An 18833-nucleotide genomic window follows, 5' to 3' on the forward strand; every position below is an offset into this window, starting at 1 on the left:
TTGGATAAGTACATGGATGGGAGGGTGATGGAGGGATATGGGTAGGGTGCTGGTAAGTGGTATTAGAGGAGGGTTCTTGGATCAGTGTGGACTAGAAGGGCCAAATTGGCCTGTTTCCGTGCTGTAATTGTTATATGGTTATAAGATCCCATTACATTGATCAAGGTTTAGGGAAGGTCCACCATCACTCGATGCATCATGACATCACCAGTAGAAGGTGGAACAGTCTTAACTCTGGGGATGGCTCCTTGCAAGTGTGAAAGCGTGCAGTGTCTCAGTTAGGAGTGGTCAAGTGCGAAAAGCAAACCCCCATTCCTATCCCAGGACACTGAACAACCAATTTAGTGAGATGCAAGTGTGAAAGGGGCTTCTGTTGTCCCTCTGCTTGTCTCTCTGCTCTGTCTCTCTTGTGTGCTGGTGTTTACACACACACACACACACACACACACACACACACACACACACACACACACACACACACACACACACACACACACACACACACACACACACACACACACACACACTCTCTCTCTCTCTCTCTCTTCCAACTTGACCCTCCTTATCTATCCAGCCCAGTCACGCTTCTCTCTCTCTCCATCTCCCCCCAGGTGATCTGCAAGGTGTCCCTTGCCCAGATCTCGGATGTAGATAGAGCTGTGGCAGTGGCGAAGGAAGCGTTTGAGACTGGTGAGTGGGGGAGGATGAATGCCCGAGACCGGGGCCGACTCATCTACAGGTGAGTTATCTTTTAGTATCACCATGTTGAAGAGCTTTGTTGTGCATGCTATCCAGCCAAGTCAATTCATACAGCAGAGAATAAACCAATAAATGGACAGCAATGTAGGCAAACATGTTATAATGCCAGACAGTGCAGGATATAAAGTCCAGTTAAACAGTGCAGGGGTACACTCTTTAGCCAGTGAGGGGACCATTCAAGATATAATGTGTAGATGAGGTCGATGGAGGGAGGGGGATGATGAGGTTTAGATGGAGTGGAGGGGGTGTGATGAGGTGTAGATGGGAGGGGGTTCAGGGGCTAAATTCTAGAGCATGTGAAGTGGGAGGAATGATGGAGAGGCTGAGTGTTGTATGAAGATCAGAAAGAGCTGTTGTGATGGAAGGGATCTGCGAGAGGGTGGAAAGGCTCTGGAGTGGAATCCATGGAGATGAGCGAGGCCACATGTTCTCAGGAATGGAGGATGTGGGAGGGAGCTTCTCCTCCCTCCTTGGCAATTCCCTCCTTGGGAATGAGCAGGAGGAGTGAGGTCTTGGTGCTTCATCTCACACTGACGCTGTTGCTTGGTTGAATCACCCACAGGCTGGCCGACCTGATGGAGCAGCACCAGGAGGAACTGGCCACAATCGAAGCCATCGACTCGGGCGCAGTCTACACCCTGGCACTGAAAACGCACGTGGGCATGTCCATCCAGACCTTCCGCTACTTCGCTGGCTGGTGTGACAAGATTCAGGTGGGCAAGGGCGGCAAACTGCACCCAGTGAACAGAAACCTCCTCCCCAACCCTGTCACCCCCCACACCCCATCACGTCCCCACCCCCCCCCCACCACCCCGGCAGATTGCATCTTCTCACTGACATGCACCTCCTCTCAGGTGTGACTGCCATGTAACCGGACACATCTGTGCATTAGTACATGCAATTATGTGGACACTGCATGCACACAGGCACATAAACGTACATGCATGTACTCGCACACAAGCACATACATGTAGGGGCACATCCACAGGCACATGCGTGCAAACACAGACACGCACACCCACAGACAAGTGTATGCATCCATACACCCATATATATTTGTTCACCAGCACATCCAGATACTGGCACAGAGCTTTGCACACTCGTGCATGCATACATCTGTGAGTTCGTGTATACCTGTCCACTGGTAGATCTCTCACACACTGAGGCCTGCCATGGTGAATGAAGCCAATCCCCCCTATAGCCCAGCTCACGAATGTCATGTGGTCTCTAATGTTGGCGTTAATCCACCTGCAGGGTTCCACTATCCCCATCAACCAGGCTCGACCAAACCACAACTTGACCTTCACAAGGAGGGAGCCCATCGGGTGAGTTTGGACTGCTTGTTGGGGTCCGGAGGAAAATGAGTGATGAGTTCATCAAACTCCAGGCACTTGTCCATCAGAACTCTGGGCCACAGCCCCTCTGGTCTCTTAATCACTAACTCGGCGTTGGCTCATCTTAACCTGATCCCATCCCTGCTGCCCACCTTCTCCCTCCCATCCTCACTGGGGGCAGATCAGTTGCAAATTCCAGTGACTTGTCAAGTCCCACCCCTCACAAGGAAACCCACGTGGTCACAGGGAGAGCGTGCAAGCTCTGCACAGAGAGTGCAGGAGGCCGGGATCGAATCTGGGTCTTTGGATTTGTGAGGCAGCGCCACGGCCCACTGCCCCACAGAATCTTAGAGTAATAGATTGTTGATGCTCAGGTAGAGGACTTTCAGCCCATCTAGTTTGTGTCAGCCCTTGGTACAGCAATCCCATTGACCCCTTCTCCCCTGTGCCTCCCCCCCCCCACCCTGTCCCTGTAACGTTCACATCCCTAACTAACTCCTGGTTGCATTCTCAGTCCCACTTCAGCCTAACAGTCCTTGAGCTATCCACTGCTGAGAACAACTGCATCCCAATCACTTTCTGTACGTCCAGCGATGTCCTGTCCATCTTCAGCCCCTTTCACACTGGCAACTTATCCTAGTAATTAATGGCTAATATACAGTATTATCAGTATGAATGCACGCAAATCAGCACATGGATGTCAAATCACCCTGGGGATGGACCACCTCGGTGAGGTGTATGGGCTATGGGCTATCCTGGGACAAATTGACGCACTGATGATGTTTTTGAATGAGTGCAGGAATGTGAAGGAAACAAAAGATTAAAAAGAAGGTATAAACTTTGTATTCAATTTACTGATCAATTATGATCTTGTAATTAAATAAACCTTTTTCATGCCTAATTATAACATAATTAAGCTTTATATACAGCATAGTATGAGCCCTTCAGCCCCTGTTGTGCCAACCTTTATAAATTTATGAAGTGCTGTGGGAAAGCGGTAGTAGCATTAAAACAATTTATAAAGATCGTGGGAAGATCGCAATGGGGATGAAATGCATGCGCACACACACAACCAAGTGAGTACATACGACAATCAATGATAGAAAGATAGTTATGTCTGTGAGAAACAGAGAGAAAAGAGAGAGAGAACACGAGCAATGGCAGACTTGTCCTCCCAGAATTCTGTGCGACAGAGAAAAGGCTGTATACATGGAGCACTCATGGAGGGGTTTCTCTGCAACATGGAATTCTGGGAGGGCAGGTCCACCATTGCTCGATCCATCACTCAGACGTCGCCAGTGGATGCTACTTTGAGGGGCTGAAATTCATACAAGAATCCAAAATGCCAGATCAGTAGCAGAAGTCCAAATGATCTCTGAATGAGTAAAGGAGGGAAGGAAATACAGTGATTTAAAGTAATAATACAGAGGGTGAGGTTGCTTTCCCCTCAAGAAGACGCTGATTTGGAGTGCGTTAAGGTGGATGCGTGTAGACGTTGGGTAATCAGTGCCGAACTTCAACGTTATGCAACAATTTTCAATGCAACGGTTTGACCATTGTAGCATTTGCGCTCTCTCAGCTGATTCTGCACATCCACGCTGTGAAATTGCACCTCTCCAACCTTGTTACTTGCCCACGGCCGAAAAGCCTCTTCCCCTCTTAGTATCAGGGTGATCCGCACCTCCCTCACTGGTTTCAGCATCAACAGGAAATGCTCATGTTTTTCAGTTATACAGTAAAGTCCCTGATATCTGGCACCTATGGGGATTAGTTGATGCTGGATAAGCATGTTGTCTAGTTGCTTGAGATTGTGTGTTGCATGAATGGAGAGCTAATGGCGAGGTGTGCCGATTTTAAACTGACGTGTTTTTTACCCATTTATATTCCACGATTTTTTTTTTGCCTGTTGCTTGAATTCTGCATAACATTTTTTTTTAACTGCACTTTGAAACAGTGAAAGGTTTATAGGAAGAAATGCAATGATAAAAATTGGTAAAAATTCTCTAGCTCTCTCATCTACAGATAGTTCAGTCATTCTAAACTATTAATTTCCTCATTGCAACATTTATGTATGGGTGCTTGCAACTGTTGTCTATGAAGAATGAGGGCCAACTTTCACATGAGATCATGGAAAATTACAGATTTTTTAGCCAAAAATATGGGGTTGACTTTTATGAGATTGACTTTTACATGTGTATGTATGTAAAGGGACCCCCTTGTTGATCACATCAAGTTCTCGACCTGCCTACAATGGGACTTGAACACACATTCTCTGCATTATTATTCCAGCCTGGTTATGAATGACCTGCTCAGTCACATTACTGCAGAGGAGGCCATTCAACCTCGAGTCCAGAATTAACCACCATTCAGCAGGTTCCTCGCCAAGTGTGCTGTGCCCAGGACTGGCCACTCCAGAGCAGTGGACCAAGTAATGCTCCCATGAATTGTTGGGGTATTTGTAGGATGCTGACCTGTGCCCTCTCTCTGGTTCCCCTGAACTAGGGTGTGTGGAATCGTGATCCCATGGAACTACCCACTAATGATGCTGGCATGGAAGACGGCAGCTTGCCTTGCCGCTGGCCACACCGTGGTCCTGAAGCCCGCGCAGGCAAGTTGTCCGCACTGTCCTCCCACAACATGTGGGCACCACACAATAACCGTGACTCGTGGAGCACAGAAGGCAAAACAGCACAGGAACAGGCCCTTCTGTCCCCCGTGTTTGTGCTGAACACAATTCCCAGATCAAAGTACAACTCTGCTACCTGCTTCGGATCCACATCCTTCCCTATCCCCCTTACATTCACAGCAGGAGAGCCTCCGAATGATAGGACAACCCTTTAGAACAGAGATGAGGAGACATTCCTTCAGCCAGAGGGTGGTGAATCTGAGGGATTCATTTCCACAGATGGCTGTGGAGACCACATCATTGGGTAGGTTCAAGACAGAAGTTGATTGGCAGGATTCATGAGGGGAGGGGTCAAAAGTTATAGGGAGAAGAATGGGATTGGAAGGAAGAATCCATCAGCCATAATTTGAATGGCAGAGAAGACACGATTGGCCTAATTCTCTTCCTCAGGTGTGGTCTCTCATTGCTTCGTAAACTCCACCATTGTATCTGCTTTCATTGCTACCCCTGGCAGCCCATTCCAGGCACCCACCACTTTGTATGTAAAATATTTGTCCTGCCCTTTATCTGCCCCCCCTCACCTGAAGTGTGTGACACTTATAGATTCTGACTGCCCACTCTATCAATGCCTCTTACGATTCCTTTGTCAGTTACAGTGCAGAGCATACAATATTAGATGAAATTTCCTTTTGCCCGCCGTAAGGCAGACAAAGACTCGCCATGAGAGTTGCCCGGCGCCCCTTACAGTACAAGAGAAATAGAAGCAAAATGGAGTCCCTTTGAGTCGCTGAGTGTCTGTGGATTTGCCTCCAGCCCTTCTGCAGCCCTCGGCATCCACACAGATCGATCAATCAGCAACCAGATCCAAACCTTCAACACAATTTGGAAGCCTTCAGCACCCGAGGCCCTTCAAGAGCACTTCTCGCGCACAGCACCCTCTCGATCCCAGCTCCCCGCAGCCTGTGGTGGGGGGGGGGGGTCACCTGATTGCGTTGCCCCCAGACTGTGGATCCCTCAGTCGCTGAGCCCTGCACTGGTCCACTGTAATGGTTGCCATCCTGTAGGATTGTCTGCTTCTCCTTCTCAACGGCGGGGTGTTTCTTCTCATTTCTGGTGCCCTGCGCCAGTCCACTGCTCCCGGGAGTCTTCAACCCATTGTGGTTGCTACTGAGCACAGGTGCCATTTAAAGCCCGAACAGAGTTGTCGGCATTATGACTGGGTGGCTGGACCCTGTGGAGCAGTGCTGTGTCCATGCTCCCCGCTCTCCCGGGTCCACTCTGGCAACAGCATTGCCATGACAGCAGCTCCAGCAGCACTGCCAATTTTTTAGGAGCACCAGGAGGCCATTCAGCCCTTCAAATTGCCTAATTATTCAACGTAATCAGTGTTGATCTAGACCCCAAGGGCCTTCCTGCCGATCTCTGGGCCCTCTCATTCCTCGGGCAGCTGGAACTGCAAGGATCTCAGTGCAGGATGCAGCCTCTACAGTCCTAAACGATTGAGCTTCTCAGAGGTTCTCTGACCTGGCAGAAACCCTCACTATCTGAGGGAGAATGTGCAAACTCCACACAGGCAGCATGGAGGTTGGCATGAATCCCGCTTCACCACAGAGCTGCCTCTCTTGGGGATTAGTCCTGCTTCTCCTTGTCAGAACAAGCCCTGGGAAGGTTCATAGCCATGAACATAACAATGAGGCACAGTAAGATCACAGGAGCAGGGGAGGTGAGGGTGGCACAGCAATAATCCGGGGGGGGGGGGGGAGTGGAGTGTTGGCAGGTGGACCCTGAAGGCTCCCAAGGTTATTCACTTTGGAATGAAAAATGGAAGATCAGATTATTGTTTAAATGGCAATGATTGCAGCGTGCTGCTGCGCAGAAGGACTTGGGAGCGCTTGTGCATGAATCGCAAAAGGTTGATTTGCAGGGGCAGCAGGCGATCAGGAGGCAAAATGGAATGTTGACCATCACTGCTCAAGGGATTGAGTTTAAGAGCAACTGTACAAGGTACTGGTGAGGCCACATCTGGAGCGTGTAGTTCTGGTCTCTGTACTCGAGGAAGGATGGACTGGCTTTGGAGGCGGTGCAGAGGAGGTTCACCAGGTTGATTCCAGAGATGAGGGCGTTTGCCTGTGAGCAGAGATTGAGTCGTCTGGGACAGTACTCGCTGAAATTTAGAAGAATGAGAGGGGATCTTATAGATGCATAAAATGATGAAAGGCATCGATGAGATAGAGGTAGGTATGATGTTTCCATGGGCGGGGGAGACCAGAACTAGGGGACAGAGCCTGAAGATTCAGGGTAGTAGATTTAGGATGGTGATGAGGGGGGTGATGAATCTATGGAATTCTCTGCCCTTTGAGGGAGTGGAGGTGACCTCAGTAAATATATTTAAGACAAGGTTGGATAGATTTTTACAAAGCGGGGGTATTAAAGAATATGGGAAAAAGACATGTCGGTGGAGATGATCTCATTGAATGGTGGAGCAGGCTTGACGGGCCGGATGGCCAACTCTTGCTCCTCCTTCGTGTTTTTATGATAGGGCGCAGAAAGATCCTGGGGATCAGCCATGGAGTGTGGTCACAGCCAGATCCCGGGAGGTTGCAATATAACATTGGTAAAGCAAGATCCCATGAAACTGCGGTAGAATGTTGGAAGAGCCTCGAGGAAATCCAAGCAAGGTCCCTGAGGAAGACCCTGTCCTCAGCTGCCATGTGAGGGAGTGGACGTTGGGGGGGGATCGCTCTGCCTTCTCCGAACAAGTCCTTGGGGCCCGCCTCACCTGTGGAGCTGATGGCCAACATCCCCTGCGTGAATGGAGTGACAGACACTGTTCCGTGACCTGGATTGGCCATCTAGTTTTCTAGATTGACCCTCCAAACTTCCAACACGCTGAGGCCTAGTGAACGTAAAGGCTGCCAGATTCATTCATGCCTGTGATTTCCCATTCTCCCCACAGGTGACCCCCTTGACGGCGCTGAAATTTGCAGAGCTCACCGTGAAGGCAGGATTCCCAAAGGGGGTGGTGAACATCATACCAGGTGCAGGTAGGGGACCAGCACTACGCCTCCCTCTAGTACTCCCTCAGTACTGCGCCTCCCACCATGCTGTTGGGGATGGGCGATGGAGGTGGAGATTGGGTGTGAGGGCGGAAGTGGGATGGGGGAGCTAGAGATGGGGTGGGGACTATGGGAGGTTGGAGGGGGTGGTGTACAGTACACTGCACCCACTCCAGGTGTGACTTGCTGCCCACAGGTTCACTGATCGGCCAGCGAATCTCCGAGCACCCCGACGTGCGCAAGTTAGGCTTCACTGGGTCAACTCCGGTGGGGAAACACATCATGAAGAGGTAAGCGAGGGGATATCACCAGGATTCCTCTCCAGTGTTGGGGGGGTTGGGTCAGATATCCCCATCACAGGGGTGAGGAACAGGTTCCCCCATCATGTTCCCCCATCATGGAGGTGGGGAACAGAGACCCCATCATGGGGTTGGGGAACAGGGACCCCCATCACGGGGGTGGGGAACAGGGACCCCCATCACGGGGGTGGGGAACAGGGACCCCCATCACGGGGGTGGGGAACAGGGACCCCCATCACGGGGGTGGGGAACAGGGAGCCCCATCACGGGGGTGGGGAACAGGGACCCCCATCACGGGGGTGGGGAACACGGACCCCCATCACAGTGGGGAGGGGTGGAGATAGAGAACGCAAATGGTGGGGGGGGGAGGAGTACATAATGCATGTGGGGATGCTTAGAAAACGCGGGGAGATGGGGCGGGGGGTAAAGACAGCTGTTCTGGATTGTGTTTATGTGGAACGTATCTAGGCGACGTTTAATGGTGACACCCCTTCACTCCTCCCTCCTTCATTCCCTTCCCTCCTCCCTCCTTCATTCCCTTCCCCCTCCCTCCTGTATAGCTGTGCAGTCAGCAATGTGAAGAAAGTCTCCCTGGAGCTGGGGGGCAAATCCCCACTCCTCATCTTCAACGACTGCAACCTCCACAAGGCTGTGCGGATGGTGAGGCTCACGGTTTCATAACGGGGGGAGAGGAGCCCCTCCCAGCAGAGTTTTGGGGGAGAGGAATCCCTCCCAGCAGAGTTGGGGAGTGGGGGGAGAGGAGCCCCTCCAGCAGAGTTGGGTATTAGGAGGAAAAGAGCCCCTCCAGCATATTGGGGAGGGGAGGAGGCCCTCCAGCTGAGTTGGGGTGGGGAGGAACCCCTCCAACAGAGTTTGGGGAGTGATGTGGGGGGATTGGGACAAGGGCTGGAGGTGGGGGGATTGGGACAAGGGCTGGAGGTGGGGACCACCTGTACAACTCCCCACACCCAGCAGAAGTTGGGGACAGATGGAGGCAAATGAGACCACAAATGAGAGGGAGAGGGAGTGTGAAGAGGGGTGGAAGGCATGGAGGGAGGGGCAGGCATGGGGAGTGGTGGGATGGGAAGTGGTGGGTTGGGAAGGGAGAGGGTGGGGGAGAGGGAGAGCATGGAGGGAAGGGGAGTATTTGAGTCAGAGGGAGTGCGGAGGGGGAGCGTAGAGGGTAAGGAAGGGATCGATGAGGAAAGGGGAGTAAAAAAGGTGGAGGGAGAGAGTTTGAGGTGGAGGAAGTGTGGAGGGAAGGGGAGTATTTGAGGTGGAGGGGGAGCGTGGAGGACGGGGAGAGTTTGAGGTGGAGGGCCAGGGAGGAAGTGTATTTGGGGTGGAGGGAGTGTGGAGGGCAAGGAAGAGTGGAGGGGAGAATGTTTGAAGCAGAGGGAGTGTGGAGGGGAGCATGGAGGGAGTGTGGAGGGCAAGGAAGAGTGGAGGGAGGTGGGAGTGTTTGAGGTGGAGGGATTGTGGAGAGGGAGGGGGAATGTAGAGGGAGGATGTGGGAGTGTTTGAAATGGAGGGAGTGTGGAGGGCGAGGGAGGGGGAACATTTGAGGCAGAGGGAGTGTAGTGGGAGGGGTCGTGTTGGAGGCAGGGGTGTGTGGAGGGAGATGGGAGTGTTTGAGGTGGAGGGAGTGTGGAGGTTGAGGGACGGGGCACATTTGAGGCAAGGGAGGGAAAGTGTTTGAGGCGGAAGGTGTGTAGAGAGAAGGGGAATGTTTGAAGTGGAGGGAGCGTAGAGGGAGGTGGGACTGTTTATGGAGGGAGTGTTGCAGGAAGGGGAGTGTTTGAGGCAAAGGGAGTGTAGTGGGAGGTGGTATTGTTTGAGGTGGAGGGAATGTGGAAGGTGGGAGTATTTGAAGTGGAGGGAGTGTAGAGGGAGTTGGAGTGTTTGAGGTGGAGGGAGAGTGGAGAGAGGTGGGAGTGTTTGAGGTGGAGGGAGGTGGAAGTGTTTGAGGTGGAGGGAGGTGGGAGTGTTTGAGGTGGAGGGAGGTGGGAGTGTTTGAGGTGGAGGGAGCATAGAGGGAGGTGGGAGTGTTTGAGGTGGAGGGAGCATAGAGGGAGGTGGGAATGTTTGAGGTGGAGGGAACATAGAGGGAGGTGGGAGTGTTTGAGGTGGAGGGAGCATAGAGGGAGATGGGACTGTTTGTGGATGGAGTGTTGCGGGAAGGTGAGTGTTTGAGGACAAATGAGTGTAGAGGGAGGTGATATTTTGTGGAGGGAATGTAGAGGTAGGCGTAAGTGTTTGATGTGGAGGGAGAGTAGAGGGAGCTGGGCGTAGAGGGAGGTGGGAGTGTTTTAGGTGGAGGGAGAGTGAGTGTTTGAGGTGGAGGGAGGTGGGAGTGTTTGAGATGGAGGGAGTGTGGAGAGAGGTGGGAGTGTTTGAGGTGGAAGGAGTGTAGAGGGAGGTGAGTGTGTTTGAGGTTGAGGGAGGGGAAGTGTTTGAGGCAGAGGGAGTGTAGTGGGAGGGGGGTGTTTGAGGCAGAGGGAGTGTAGTGGGAGGGGGAGTGTTTGAGGCAGAAGAGTGTGGAGTGAGGTGAGAGTTTTTGTGGAAGGAGGGAGGTGGGAGTGTTTGAGGTGGAGGGAGTGTAGAGGGAGGTGGGAGTGTTTGAGGGAGAGGAAGTGACTTGTTGAACTCCAAGGTGACCTTGCCTCAGTTGTCACCGGGACATGGCCATTAACGGGAGTTAGATTAGTGATTGATTATGTGGTTAGTAAATCATTCTTCACCTTAGTTAATTACCTTGGTGAATGTGATCAGGCTGTTGACTAACATGGGTTAATCTCTACATGGCTCACAATGATCTTGGCACAACAATCCAAGCAGGGGAGCTGGAATGTGACCCATTGTCTCAGACCAAGGCTGATAACCCAACTGCATTAGGCCCTTTCAAGCTGCCATGTAAAATGGGGTTAGCGCTCCACTCACGCGGCAGATTGAAAAAGTCCAACCCACTCAGGGTCGTCCCATAACCGCTTGGATACCTCTGAGGTAGTCAGGGAACCCAGTAATACTCACCTGAACTCACTCCCTCTCCCTCCACCTCAAACACTCCCACCTCTCTCTACACTCCCTCCATCTCAAACACTCCCACCTTCCTCTACACCCAGCTCCCTCTACTCTCCCTCCACATCAAACACTCCCACCTACCTCTACATTCCCTCCACAAGCGCCCTCCTGCGGCTTGAAACTGAAAATGGCCGACCTGGTGACAGCGGTTATGCACTGGTGTCACAGGGAAACCCCAGTGAAGTAGTGCCTGCCATGATTGGGAGGGTAGAGAGAGGTCGCTGCCATAGGGCAGGGGGGGTGAGGGGTGCCACGATCAGCAGAGAGTGGTCACTGCAGCAGGAAAGGGAAGAGGGGACAGCAGTCGCGGGGAAGGGGAGAGGGGCCAATGCTGCGGGGAAGGGGAGAGGGGTCACTGCCTCGGGAAAGGGGAGAAGGGTCACTGACGTGGGGAAGGGGAGAAGGGTCAATGCTGCAGGGAAGGGGAGACGGGTCAATGCCGAAGGGAAGGGGAGACGGGTCAGCTGCCGTGAGGAAGGGGAGAGGGGTTGGCTGCTGCGGGGGCAAAGGGGTCGGCTGCCATGGGGTGGGGTGGGGGGGCGTGATTGCTGGTAGGAGGAAGACTAACAGCAAGTAGGAGGGAGAATGACAGCTGGTAGGGGGGGACGGGGGAGTCTAGTTTGTGTGATGCGTCACCTACCATTGCGGAGGCGGGATCCCCCTTAAATCCGCCCTCAGATTAAAAGGTCCTGGCAGCACCTTTGCCCCACTAAGCACACCTGGGTCCCAGGAGCTACAGTTTAAAAATGCCTACTGTTACTGGAGAGCCCCTCAGCCTGGCCCCCATCCCCCCCATCCTTCACCTCACCCCAACCACTGCCTCTGTGCGTTGGCTCCCAATGAAGACCTCCTCTCTGCATTCACTTCAGAGGACAGGGAAGGGAGTGAGTTCAGGGAGGGGTACAAGGGTCAGGGGAGGATAGATTTGTCACAGGTTCTGCAGGAAGCGAGGAAGCACTCGGTTGAGGTCCTGCCAGAGGTGGGTTTCTCTGCTGCCTGCAGGTGAGGTGCCAGCAGACTTTCACAGTTTTAATTTAGACATAAATCAACGGTAACCGGCCCTTCTGCCCACGAGCCCAATCTGCCCAAATACACCCCTGTGACCAGTTAACCTATAGCCTCTGTACAGTTTTGAAGGGTGGGAGGATACTGGAATGTACAAAATGTTCATAGAATGTTCAAACTCCTCACAGACAGCACCTGATTCGGAACACTTATGTGGAGTTCTGGATAGGCTTGTTTCACTGAGACAGGGAAAAGATAGTAGGAAAAGGGAACTGTGGTTGCCCAAATAGGCGAGGCAGCTGGTTAAGAGGAAGAAGGAAGTGTACATTAGATTTAGGAAACAGGAAGGGCTCATGAAAATTATCTTGTAGCCAGGAAGTAACTTAAGAATGGACAGGAAAGCTCAAAGTGGGAATGAGAAGGCCTTGGCAAGTAGGATTAAGGAGATCCCAGGATTGATAAATTCCTGGGGCTGGATGAGATATACCCCAAGTTACTGTCTGTCCCCCTCATAATTTTGTATACTCTCCTCATTCTCCTACGCTCCAGGGATTAGACCTAACCTGTTTAACCTTGCAACCCTGCAACTCAGTTCGCCAAGTCCCAATAACATCATAGTAAATATGGAGTGAAGCCGCTCTTCCCACTTCTGGGTAGGAGTGTAAAGCCTGAAGACCACCAGCCTGTCGGTCTTTTGAAGAGATGTATCTTCAGGTCTCGCTTCAGGACAACTGGAGGTGGAACCTGGGGGCCATCATCTAGGTCAAAAGGGCACAACTTCAGGATCAAAGAGTGTCAATTTAAACCAGAGAGACAAAAAAAATTTCTTTGGCCAGAGGGTCATGAGTCAGTAGAACTTGTTGCCACTGGCAGGTCATGGGGTGTATTTAAGGCAGAGATTGACAGGTATTTAATTAGTCAGGGCATCAAGGGTTACGGATAGAAGGCAGGGAGTGGGGCTGAGTTTGAGGATGGATCGGCTCATGATAAAATGGTAGGGCAGGCACGATGGGCCTCCTTCTGCTCCCATATCTTGTAATCTTGTGAGAAGAACAGGGAATGGACCCTGGAGACCACCAGCCTTTCGGTCTGATGGAAAGACGTGTCACCAGGTCTAGCCTTAGGACAGCTGGGGGTGGTTTTGATCAGTGTCTGTATCCTGGCTAAGATTCAGCCTGGGAACACTGGGTCTATGCCAAAAGCCTACCACCCATGCCCACAGTCCCCACTGCTCCTATCCCCACATTCCTACCAAGTGCTGCCAGGTTACACTGCTTTATGGCACCAGGAACATCTTCCAGTGGCCGGTGAACACATCGATCCCACACACCTTCCGGACATGAGATAAACCTACCCAGCACCCGGAGAATCCCCAGTCAAGGGGAGATTGTGCAAATCCCACCCAGATGGCAGTGGATGGTCAAGGTCAAAGCTGGGTCTCTGTAGCAGAAGCAGTGGCACTACCTGCTGCATCACTCCGATAGTTCCATTAACCATTGTCTCTTCCAAGGGAATGGGGGCAGTGTTCTTCAACAAGGGAGAGAACTGTATCGCAGCTGGTCGGCTCTTCGTTGAGGAATCCATCCACGACCTGTACCTGAACAAAGTGGTGAGTCCCTACTGTGTGAGGGTCAGCACCACACACCCCCTCACCCTCCCCCCCCAACCCGGGAAGAGCAGGAGGCAGTACAGCACACATTCTTCTTCCCCCTCTCCCCTCCCCTCTTTGCACTTCTCCACTCTTCCTCCCCACTCCTTCCCTTTTCCTCCCTCCCATCCCATCTCCTCCCTTACCCTCCCTTACCCTCCCTTCCCCCCCTGCTCCCTTCCCCACCCTTCTCCTTCCCATTCCTCCTCTCCTCTCCTCCTCTTCCCATCAACCCCTTCCCTCCCTACCATCATTCCCACCCCTCCCTTCTCCTCACTTCTAAATCCTCCCCTCCTCACCTTTCCCCTCCCCTCCATTCCCTTCTCTTCCCCACATTCTGCACTCTCCTTCACTCACCCCGTCACTACTCCTCTCCTTCCTCTTCCCTACCTGTTCACCAATCCTCTCTCCAACCTTCCTCTCCCCACCCTTCCCCTCCCCGTCCTCTTGATGCCTCTCCACCCTCTCCCTGACCCCTTCACCCATCCTTTCCACCCTCCCAGGTGTCCCCCTTTCCATTGGGTAGTTGGCTGTTGGACAAGCTGCTGAGATGAGGATGCACTCAGGTGTTGGGAGGCTGCTATCTCCATTGAAGCTTTTCTGCATTGGACCACAGGTCGAGGAGGTGAAGAAAATGAAGATCGGTGATCCCTTAGATAGGTCGACGGACCACGGCCCTCAGAACCACAGAGCCCACCTGGACAAGATGGTTGAGTACTGTGCCACAGGAGTACAGGAGGGAGCCACACTGGTCTACGGGGGGAAGCAGGTGCCCAGGCCTGGTAGGTGGCAGGACAGGTCTGGACAGGTACTATGTTGCCAACACCTTGGATCGGATCATTGCTCTCTGTGGGAGGGTGACAGGGAAGGACCCAGGGACATGTAACCTCTGTTTTGAATTTGGCCATCTCTGTAACACACCCAGACAAAGGAGCTTTCACGGAGACCAACATCCTCATAGCCAGAGAGCTGGGGTAGGTCGGGTGCTTAGGACTCTGGGAAAACTCCCAGCTCTGCTGCAGGAACAAGAGCCTGTATTCTTTAACTCCTGATGATGGCAGAGAAGGGAAACTTACCACAGTTCACAGATGTGCCATCAATTACTGAGGCACTGTGACAGGGACAAGCACAGGACACTGTGACAAGCTCCCTCTTCAGACTCCCGGGGTGGAACAGAGAGTGAAGGTCCCTTCACAACGTCCCATCACATACTCCCAGGGTCTTACACAGGGTGAAGCTCCCTCCACGGCGTCCCATCACACACTCCCAGCGTCAGACAGAGAGTGACTCTCCCTCCACACCGTCCCATCACACACTCCCAGGGTCAGACAGGAGTGAAACTCCCTCCACACCATTCCATCACACACTCCCAGGGTCAGACACGAGTGAAACTCCCTCCACAGCATCCCATCACACACTTCCAGTGTCAGACAGGAGTGAAACTCCCTCCACACCATCCCATCACACACTCCCAGGGTCAGACACAGAGTGACTCTCCCTCCACACCGTCCCATCACACACTCCCAGGGTGCGGCTTCTTCCACTCCCACTTGGGGACAGTAGTGTGTTTACGGAGCTGAATCACTGTTGTGCTGTTCTATTGCAGGGTTCTTCTTTGAACCCACTGTGTTCACGGATGTTCAGGATGACATGTTCATTGCCAGGGAAGAATCGTTTGGACCCATCATGATCATTTCCAAATTTGCTGATGGGTAGGTTTCCTCTGTCCTCCTCACACTGGCTTTGGAGTGACATGGGACCGGGGGGACGGGGGTCTGGGATTTCCACTCTAATTAATGCTGGGCTCTCACACAAAGTTGCCATCCTGTACTGGTGAGGGGAGTGTGGCCCAGAGAATGTGGGCGTTGGGTGGGGCAGAAGTGAGCCACCTTGGGTGTGGCTCATTCAGACCTGGTGGACCCCTCTCCCCAGCTCTTGGCTGCTGCCAGGGACTGGATGTCCCTGGACCTCAACCAGGTGGAGGAAGTTCAAGGAGAGTGGAAGAAGGCAGTGTTAAGGTGAAGGGGTCAGTGGGTGATAGGGGTCCGAAGAGTGGGTGGTGGATGACCAACACATGGAGTCAGGTGGGGAGACAGATCGGGGGGATTAGGGAAAGGATAGGGTGTCAGATGGAACCGGGGGAGGTGGGAGGGTGAAGGAGAAGGATGGCTGAACATAGGAATGGGAGTTGGACAGATGGTAAGAATGAGAGAGGGGATAAGGTGGGAGGGGTGTGTGATGATGGGTAGATGTAGAAGTTTGTGACTACAGGGGCTCTGTAGAACTACATGGGTCTGTGCGGGGCTGTTTGAGTCCACATGAGACTGCGTGGTACTCTGGGCTGTGTGGGGCCATGTGGACTGCGTAGGGAAATGTTGGGTTCTGTAGGATTGTGTGGGCACATGTTAGTCAATGTCGGGCTGTGTGAGTCCACATGAGATTGCGTGGTGCTCTGTGGGACTGGGAGGGGCTCAGTGGTTCTGCATTGGTCTGCATGGTTTTGAGTGGGGCTGTGGATCTACGTAGTCCTGAGGGGGTCTGCATGCCACTCATGGGTTCACGTTGGTCTGCATGCTGCTGTGTTAGTGCATGTGGCATTGCATGGGTCAATGCAGAGCTCCGTGTGTCTGCATGGGTGCCAAGTGGGACCGTGTGGGATCTAAGAGCTGGTGTCTGTGACTGACCTGCTGACTAGTGCGGATTCTTTGTCAGGGACCTGGATGGAGTGTTGAAGCGTGCCAACAACACTGAGTTCGGCCTAGCTTCAGGCGTATTCACACAGGACCTGAGCAAGGCGCTGTACATCAGCGAGAGGCTGCAGGCTGGCACCGTGTTCATCAACACATACAACAAAACGGACGTGGCTGCCCCATTCGGGGGTTTCAAACAATCCGGCTTTGGCAAGGACCTGGGTAAGAGTTGGCAGTCACTCGATGGGCAAAAGCACCAACTTCTTGCCTTAAATGTACCATCCTCACAGTGGCACATCCTGAGGGCTGGGGCAGGTGGCCTTGTGTGCAAAGTTGCAGGATGAGGAAGGGGCAATTCTGAGTTGGGGGGGGGGGGTGAGGGTCCATCAGTGCCTGAGAGGTCAGGGACCAGACTGGGTGGGTTATGCAGAAGGAGGGAAAGGATTGTCAGTGTTGCAAAACGATGGAGGCTTTTCATTCTTTTTTAGTAATTTTTATTTATCATTTAAATATATTTAACAATGAACAATCATGCCAAATAGAAATCAACACCCCCTCCCTTCCCTCTTTACAAGTCCTATTAAACAGAGAAAACAAAGAAAAAGAAATTTTAAAAATCATCCTATTGTCAGTGTGTGCAGTAAAACATGGAGACACGATAATACCAGCGTTAAAATCTTTTCAGAGCTCTACCCTATATTGGCACCAGTGAGGTACTTGTACGCTGCCAGATGTTTAGGAAGATGTTATATCCTTTCCTGAGAGTGTATGTGACCTTTTCAAGTGGGATGCAGCTATTTATCTCCGAAGACCATGAATAGACATCTATGTTACTAATATGCACTTCCTGGCCACACTAAAGGCAATTTTTGTGAAATTAATTTGACAATTAGTTAGTGATCAAGGCTTTTCATTCTTGACTGGTGACAGGCCCTTCAGCCCAACGTCCATGCTGACCAACCTAGCACTCTGGGATGGTTCCATTTGCCTTCCTACAACAACCCCCCCCCCCCCCCCCGCCACACAACCCTCTCCTCTACTGGCACTGTCTAAGATACAGAGTTAAAACTCACAAGAACAGGCCATTCAGCCCATCCATTCTGTAACTAGTCCTACAAACAGGGCTTGGCCATTCTTGGTTATCGACAAACCTCCAAAGGTTCCTGCCTCCATCACCCCCTCAGCCAGTGGGTTCAGTGGATTCCAGACTCCATCTCACACTCTTTCCCCTCCCGCCCCGGTGGGAAACATTCCTCCTCAAACCCCTCCAAAGCCTTTCCCCCTTCCCCCAATCCCCTTGTCCTCAGCTTACAGACTCTCTGCCATGGTAACGTCTCCCCAGGTTCAGTGTCAGGTCTAATTGGGGGGGTGGGGGTTGGTATTATGGTAACCACGGTGGTGGGTGGTAGAACACAAACTACCATTCGAGAGCCCAGCAGGGGGTGGGGGGAGTGGGTGCCATACCTGCCATGATCCTCCTCCATCTGCCGCACCGTCACACTTGCCCCTCCCTCCGGCGTTTCAAACGCATGGAGATGAAACCACGGGATTCATTTTGGTGACACCCAGTCTGTAACTCCCTAGTGACACTAGTACTGCAGGTGGATTGGGGGGGCTTAATATCTCATTTGGGTGGGTATGGCCCGCGGATGCCTCCCCATGACGCTGACCCTGTCTCCCTTGATCCATGCCCCCACAGCTTTGGATGGACAACTTCCTGGTGGTCTCTTGCACACCCAAGGTACAACCCCATCCTTCTTGTGTGTGAGGACCAAAGCTGAGCACATTGTTCCAGATGCAGGGTCATCGATGTTTTAGGAAGGTAGAAGAGCCGTGAGAAGGATGGTTTATTGTTTGCTGCCTGTTTGCTCTGCGGTGAATCTCTCCGTCTCATCCCACAGGGGAGGAAGCTTTGAACGAGTACCTGAGGACCAAAACAGTGACCATTGAATATTAACGAGAGGAGGAACTTCCAGGGGCACTATGCCTTTGCACACAGAACCAATCACTGGATGGATGCTTCATATGATTACAGATTGATCTGCCTTCACACTCTCTCCCCAGAATACAACAGCAGGGAATAGAGAAGGAAGTGAGGCTCAATGGATTACAGGAAACAGTCCACTAATATCCTTCTTGTTCCAAGTTCATTATCCAATTGTTTTGCCTTCACATTTCCATTTTATATTTGGTTCGTTCTCTGTTCAGTGTGCTCCTTGGGTCTTCGCTGAGACCAACTACATACCCACCTTTACTTCACCACTTCCTCGTCTTCAGGAAAGGTCTACCTATCTGTCCCTGACACTCAAGGGTGCATGAGCTTCAGTGAGAGGGA

At 52.2% G+C, this 18833-nt stretch overlaps 1 protein-coding gene across 1 annotated transcript; it reads left to right on the plus strand.

Moving 5' to 3' along the window:
* Positions 1-611: 611 nt before the first annotated feature.
* Positions 612-18455, plus strand: LOC138763007 (cytosolic 10-formyltetrahydrofolate dehydrogenase; the record flags this gene model as incomplete). The annotated part of the gene is made up of 12 exons (XM_069936487.1): positions 612-739; positions 1322-1472; positions 2014-2084; positions 4596-4701; positions 7676-7763; positions 7972-8065; positions 8635-8734; positions 13671-13769; positions 14425-14590; positions 15415-15520; positions 16521-16720; positions 18400-18455. Coding segments are annotated over 12 exons (1365 nt in total), but the record flags the coding sequence as incomplete, so codon positions are not given.
* Positions 18456-18833: the final 378 nt, after the last annotated feature.

This window comes from Narcine bancroftii, chromosome 5 (genome assembly GCF_036971445.1).
Source record: "Narcine bancroftii isolate sNarBan1 chromosome 5, sNarBan1.hap1, whole genome shotgun sequence".
Lineage (NCBI taxonomy): Eukaryota > Metazoa > Chordata > Chondrichthyes > Torpediniformes > Narcinidae > Narcine > Narcine bancroftii.